The following is a 6,693-nucleotide window of genomic DNA, read 5'->3' as shown; positions in this document are numbered from 1 at the left end:
ATTGGAAATGAAGAGTACTGTGCACTGTTTACGCAAACTTTGTTATAACTCGCAATGTCGCAATTCTTATTTTATGACTTGTGCATTGAAAAAGTCAATGCAAAAAAACATTTTAGAATTTCAAAAGTAAAAAAAAAAAGCAGGAAAACATTTACTTTCATGATCTTTGAAGGCATTGATTTTTAATACTATCACTGTTTATGTTTCATTAAATGTTTTAATTCTAACATCAAATTACTATATTATACTTATGAATAATTGCATGCATAAATATATATATATAAAAGTTTCAGGACAAAAATTTGCATATAAAAACAAATTCCATTTTAATTACATTACTTCCTCTGGGGTGGTTTAAAGGAGCGCCTCCCTGCTTCTGACTCCACCTTGCTGTGCTTTATAAGCGCTTGTGCGTGCTGCATTTCCTCAGTGTGTTTCTTCACCTGTAGTAGAAACAGTGGATTTAGAGTTTAAAGGAAAAGGAAATGGAAGAACGCAGAGTTCCTGTTAGTGTTCGGCTTTTAGGCGTGATGCACAAGGAGAAGAGCAAAGTAAGGCAGAGTTTACTGTGCACTGCTTTTTTTTATACCTAAACAAAATGCAGAAAATCTAAACTTACTTGTATTTTTCCTCTAGCTTTACATGACCTCTGTTCTTTGGTCAGATCAAAATGAAATCATCGTCTACAGAACGCTTGAAGAATTTAAAACATTGCATGTAAGTATTTACCCTGCAAATTAATCCTGTTTTATGTATGTATGTATGTATGTATGTATGTATGTATGTATGTATGTATGTATGTATGTATGTATGTATGTGTGTGTGTTTGTGTGTGTATGTATGTATGTATGTATGTATGTATGTATGTATGTATGTATGTATGTATGTGTGTGTGTTTGTGTGTGTATGTATGTATGTATGTATGTATGTATGTATGTATGCATGTGTGTATGTAATTGACTTTTTGACATATACTGTTTTTTTTCAGGTTCAACTTAAGAAAAAATGTGCAAGTTCATATTCAGGTCCTTTTCAAAGGTCAATAAGGATTGTTCCCAAATTTAAAGGTAAATATGATCTTTCTATAATTATTAACACATAAAGTACTTATTTTTTATCATTGATATAGTGGCTATAATACCAATAGAATGCATATTTATTATAGGACATATTAGTTATTTCTAAATAAACAGGTATTTTTTCGATAAATATAAAAGAATAAATTGTAAGTAATAATTGGACCTAAAATTTAGCCTGTATTTTATGTGCTTGTAGCTGAGAAAGTAAAGAGAGGCATTCAGAAGAAGAGCTACAGTAAGTCCCTGCTGAGGCTGAAGCCACTGGAAGAGTACTGCACTGCACTGCTGAACGCTAATCCTACTGTCTCTCAAAGCTCAGAACTCATCCAGTTTCTGCTTCCGAGACCAGAGGATCTGAAACCAGAATTTTCTCAAAATAGGTACACACATGTACACACACATACACACACATGCACACAAAAACATGTGAGAAATGGAATAAAGTAGACTAACTGAAACGTGATTTGGCACAGCATCATGGTCATGCCATCAGACGAATCTCTGGGCAGAAGCACTGACGCAAAATCAGATGCCAGTGTAATCCAGCCATTCGTGACCGAAGTGTACCGCTGCATCGCTCCCTATGAGACTAAGGACACAAAGAACCGTCCCTTCAAGGTTGAGGTGGGAGAAACTGTGGATGTGCTCATCAAGGACAAAGCAGGTGAGTTTATATCTTTATGCCTTCTTATGCCTTTATGATACCTAAATGCCCTCTTTTCTTCACAATTCACATGTTTGTATGCTTTCATGTAACTGTTGGAACTGTGTCATTAAAGGCTGGTGGCTGGTTGAGAATGAGTGTAAATGCCTCGCCTGGTTTCCTGCTCCATACCTGAAAAATGCTGAAGCAGAAGATGAACCTGCTGATGAAGAAGTTGGAGAAGGTAAGATATGTGATAGGATTTTAGAAAGAATATTACTGAGAACATTCCTGATAGTTTGTATTGATTGTGAAGCCGTGCACTACTGGCATCAGGCCAATTTCTAAAAAGCATACCGGCCTCCAGACATAATGTTGTTATTGTAGAACCAGGTTCAAATTCCAGACATACTTCCGTTGTCTCTAAAGGGTTATGGGAAAATCACAGGAAAATGATGAGTCTTATTTAACACTTATTCCCAATCTTCTGCCTATAGTTACTCTATGTGTTGCCACCAAAAGCTACAAATCCACAAAAATGGACGAAATCTCTGTGGAGATTGGATCCGTGGTTGAGGCTGTACGAAAATCGAATGACGGATGGTGGTTAGTTAGGTAAGCATTCTTCTTCGTGACTGCAGACTAAGAAGCAGATAACACACTTACCACAGATAAACTCACCATTTGTGATTGAATAAACAAAATCCTACATTTCAAAAACAAATAAAATTGAAAGAAACATGGCATGAAGGGTTTCTTGATGATTTATCTCCTTTGATTTGTGCCTATGAAATTGCTCCATATATTATTTCTTGAAATCTCATTGGCCTTCTCTTTTATCTCAGGTACAACTGCAGGACTGGTTACATCCCTTCTATGTACCTGCAGCCATATGTTAATCCACGATTGCAAATCATTAGCACCCAGAGGGGTCTTCACAGCTCTACCCTAAACTTGGCTCCAATTCATGTCCCTTCTAGCTCTTCTCTGATGATCCCAGGACATGAGCTGAGTCGTTCACATAGCAACCTCCGGTGGATTCCAGAAGACAACCTTATTGTCAGTGATAAGTCCAAATCATACTCGCTGAATGTTTTAACAGAGGCTCACCACAGGCCACCCACCATCAAAATGGATAGTGTGGAAGAGGACAGGGACAGGAGCTTCAGCAACAGCAGTGAAGAAAGCTTTAGCGACAGTGCCAGCTCCTCAAGCAGTGGGTTTGTCTGTGTGAACAGCCCGACAGACACCCAGCGGTGTTGCACTCCCCAGCCCAAAAACCTGAATCCCAACGACAGCAAGATGTCGCACAGCACATCTGAACTCTCTGTGTTCCAGTCACCCAGGACACCCAAAATTCCCCCCAGACCTCAAGCGCAAGAAATACTCCAACGTTGCACCACAGTGACCCGTAAGAACGTCTCCAAGAGCCAGTTGCTTTCTCCAAATGGAGACATCCACAGCCGCTGAACACAACTACAGATCGTTGTTCTTTTCACAATTCCGGCTAGATGTGTTTCACCGAACCTGTGCAAGCATGGTCGCTTAGTTGCATGTGGCAAGTGTACAGTGAAGGAGAATACGGTTATAAATATTCTTTTGTTTTTCTTATTGAACATATTTAATTCATCCATAACCCTAGGCAGAAAGACTTGGAAGGGCAACTGCAATCTACTTAATGATGCATGTCATATATTTTATTCTACATCACTTACATTAGAAACAATGACAATACACAAGGATAAGAGTTTGGGGGTTCTAACCCTTAAAGCAGGAGATTCTCAATTTTCAGTGGATAATAAGTGTCTAATGCCTTGCAAACAACCACAGTTTGTATTATATATTGTAGTCCTTGTAATCGTAGAAGCATGTTGTGAGTACTACTCGTTTTAAGACTAAGCTGTCTTAATAAACTGAAAGAAAACAAACCTTTCAGACCTGCTACCTTGGAGGCTCTATATAGAGAACCCTATTAGAATAATTACACAGTGAATAAAATGTACAATCTGTCTCTATATTTATAGAGCTATTTATGTATATACTGTTCTCTATGGTCTGTCATGAAAATTTAATATACTTTTTGCTTTCTGCAACCATACTGAAAATCTCTTCCATACTGGAAATCCAATGTAGTGCATCATATATGCAGTATTTATTGTACTTGTCACTGAAGTGAGACATCACAAGACTGCTCTCATCATCAGTGCATTTTTATATGATCAAATATAACCTTGTGTTTAATTAGAATCGCTGAACTCTTGAAATGTAAGATGAAGTGTTAAGTGTGAGAATGTAATCTGTTCTGTCTCTTCATTTTATTCTCTTAAAGTCTATACGTAAGATTTGCAAATCATACTTTATACAAAATCACCTGTATATCGATAATCCCATGTTCTTAACATTTTGGTTCTCTTCTATTGTATATATATACAATAAAAATCAATAAAATAATATACCAATAACTGTAGGTTCTTGCATTCATATCTATCTCAACTCATGTTTTATCTAGTTTAACATAATTTAGGTTAGAAAATATATAGCAAAGCTATAAAAATGCCCCAAAATAAATCAGTGTAGCTTGAAGCAAACAAACTGTTTATGTTAGTTGGAACGTCTCCGTACCCCTCATAAATGTCTTCGTGTTGAAGTCCGAAACAAGGGCAGAGCCTCAGCAGTCAGGTAAAGAGTCTCAGATGGGTCAGATATGTAGTCAGATATGTAGTTCAGAATGTGGAACATTATTTGTAGATCATAAATCTGTCACATACATGAAGGTTTTGTTTTATGCATACCAAGATTGCACAGATAAGAATCTATGAGTGCTTTAAGTGCACGCTTGGTTTGAAAGATAAACATGTGAATATTTCTGAGATAAGTTTTATTTTTTTATGTTCCATGTCGTCTAATCATCATTCCAACTAGCCTTTAAAAGTAAACATTCAAAGATTAAATCCACTCTGATTGAAAGCAGACAGACATCACTGTGGCTAAACTCAAAATTAGCTTTTTCTGTCTATACCATACTTTGTCTTATCAAATTCCTCTGAAGAAATAAATCATATATTCCACCGAAACAGTGGAAATGTATTTAAAATCAAAACCCTCATGCAAACATAATGGTGGACAAAAGAATGCTAGAACCTCTAGGTTAAGATATACACAAAAGAAACCAGCTTTATTTGGGGTATTTAGAAATAAACCACATGCCACTTTTTCACTGAAAAAAATGTAATTGGACAAAGTATTGTGATACTTTGGTGGTAAATCCTTTGTAGCTGATGACTGCCTGAAGACTGGAACACACAGACATCACCATATGCTGGGTTTCTACACTGGTCATGCTTAATCAGGCCTTTACTGCTGCTGTCTTCACTTCGTGGTTTTCCTTGCGGTGTTTTGCCTCCAGCAAGTGAAATTCATGCTTAGTTAGATTCAGGTCAAGTGACTTTGCAATTGCAGAAAACTCTACTTCTTTTCCTTAAATAAAAACTTCAGCTCATTGTCCATCAACACTAAGAAATACTGTCCTGTGGGGTTTGAAGCATTTGGCTAAATGTGAGCAGATAATATAGTCCTATAAACTCCTGAATTTATCTAGCTGCTTTTATCAGAAGTTACATCATCAGTAATTATAAGTGAACCAGCTGGTTTAGCATCCATGCTAAATGTACACACCTACACCATGAACAGTTCATGAGCAACTCAATTCCTTCTCTTCCTATCATTCTGATACAAGCTGTTCTTTGTCTCCTCTGTGGACAGGACTTCATATTGAGAGTTAACAGTTAAATAATGTAGACCATTTCTTTGCTTATTTCTCAAGTGCAGTATTGAGTATCGAGTATTGAGTATTATCCGATCAACGGTCCCTTAAACATTTACATCCTGATAAATATCCTTCAGTTACACCTGAACATCTGCACTTTGGGCTCCTCTTCATCATTTATTTCAAAATCCAATAAACTGTGGTAGACACCTAAAATAACAATAACTTTAGGAAATTGCCATGGTTTTTCTGATCTGCTGTGTAATCAGATTTCTCTTTTGTCTTTAGCTCGACAGAAGTGACTAAGATCTGATTTAACACTATCTTATGTAACAATAAATAAAGACCTTCTCAAACATGTAAATTTATTTAAAATCCTCAATGACTATGACAAAGAACACAAGGTATTTTTTTCTTTTGGGAAGATGATATAAAAAGGAAAAGCATGTCCTTTATAGAAGTACATACAATTAAATGAGCTTTGACTGAGAGACCTGGTTCCTGCTTGCTCTCATTCAACATTGCCACACCATTCAGTACTGTACTCAGAGACAGATATTTTTATATCATTGTGATCAGCTTGCGTTGGTCAGAATAGATGCACTGGCCACTGCAGCCTTGGCAGTCGCAACAGTGAAAATGTCCACATCGTTAACATCGTCGTCATCGCCTGAGCTCTCATCACTGTTTACATGACCGCTGTTTTTCACCCCATTACCCCCCCTTTCTTTGGTGCGGAGTCCTTTCAAGGCACTGACGCTGTCATTGTCGCTGTTCTCAGAGTTTTCACTGCTGTCTGCTTCCCCCATATCATCACTTTCGTCAGCGCTCTCCTGCTGTCTTGGTTTCTGCCCAGGCTGCTTGTCTACTGTAAATATGTCCTGAAGACTGGTGTCCATCTCTTCTTCCTGTAGTTCAACACTGGAGAAAAGTTGTCAGATTGTATCAGATTATGAAATCATTCCAAGACTAATTACACAGCTTCTGTTTCAGTGAAAATGAACCAATGTAAACGCAAGTGTAATGAGAGATTCCAGGATCTGGTTCCATTGAGGTGCCTGTTAGCTCTTCAAATTAAAAAAGTGTTTATATATGTATATGTGTATATATATGTGTATATATATGTATATATATATATATATACACACACATATATATATATATATATATATATATATATATATATATATATATATATATATATA

At 36.7% G+C, this 6,693-nt stretch overlaps 2 protein-coding genes across 2 annotated transcripts in view; one reads left to right on the top strand and one right to left on the bottom strand.

Moving 5' to 3' along the window:
- Positions 1 to 408: 408 nt before the first annotated feature.
- On the top strand, positions 409 to 4,184 carry noxo1a (NADPH oxidase organizer 1a). The gene is made up of 8 exons (XM_060893292.1): positions 409 to 551; positions 637 to 717; positions 989 to 1,067; positions 1,276 to 1,459; positions 1,553 to 1,743; positions 1,859 to 1,966; positions 2,220 to 2,337; positions 2,568 to 4,184. Exons 1-8 carry the CDS (start codon positions 486 to 488, stop codon positions 3,190 to 3,192), a joined length of 1,452 nt encoding a protein of 483 aa, XP_060749275.1. The 5' UTR covers positions 409 to 485; the 3' UTR covers positions 3,193 to 4,184.
- A 1,652-nt stretch (positions 4,185 to 5,836) lies between these two features.
- Positions 5,837 to 6,693, bottom strand: part of tbl3 (transducin beta like 3) — a 19,925-nt gene continuing 19,068 nt past the window's right edge. Inside the window, exon 23 of the mRNA XM_060892365.1 lies at positions 5,837 to 6,409. Within this exon, the coding sequence (XP_060748348.1) occupies positions 6,064 to 6,409 (346 nt within the window). The 3' untranslated portion in view covers positions 5,837 to 6,063. The remainder of the gene's footprint in view (positions 6,410 to 6,693) is intronic.

Source organism: Tachysurus vachellii, chromosome 18 (assembly GCF_030014155.1).
Source record: "Tachysurus vachellii isolate PV-2020 chromosome 18, HZAU_Pvac_v1, whole genome shotgun sequence".
Lineage (NCBI taxonomy): Eukaryota > Metazoa > Chordata > Actinopteri > Siluriformes > Bagridae > Tachysurus > Tachysurus vachellii.
This window is presented reverse-complemented; position numbering and strand designations above follow the sequence as displayed.

Coding starts and splice junctions, on each gene's coding strand:
- noxo1a (XM_060893292.1), top strand. CDS start 486: ATGGAAGAACGCAGAGTTCCTGTTAGTGTTCGGCTTTTAGGCGTGATG. Junction 1,460..1,552: donor CCAGAATTTTCTCAAAATAG/GTACACACATGT, acceptor GATTTGGCACAG/CATCATGGTCATGCCATCAG. Junction 1,967..2,219: donor TGATGAAGAAGTTGGAGAAG/GTAAGATATGTG, acceptor TTCTGCCTATAG/TTACTCTATGTGTTGCCACC.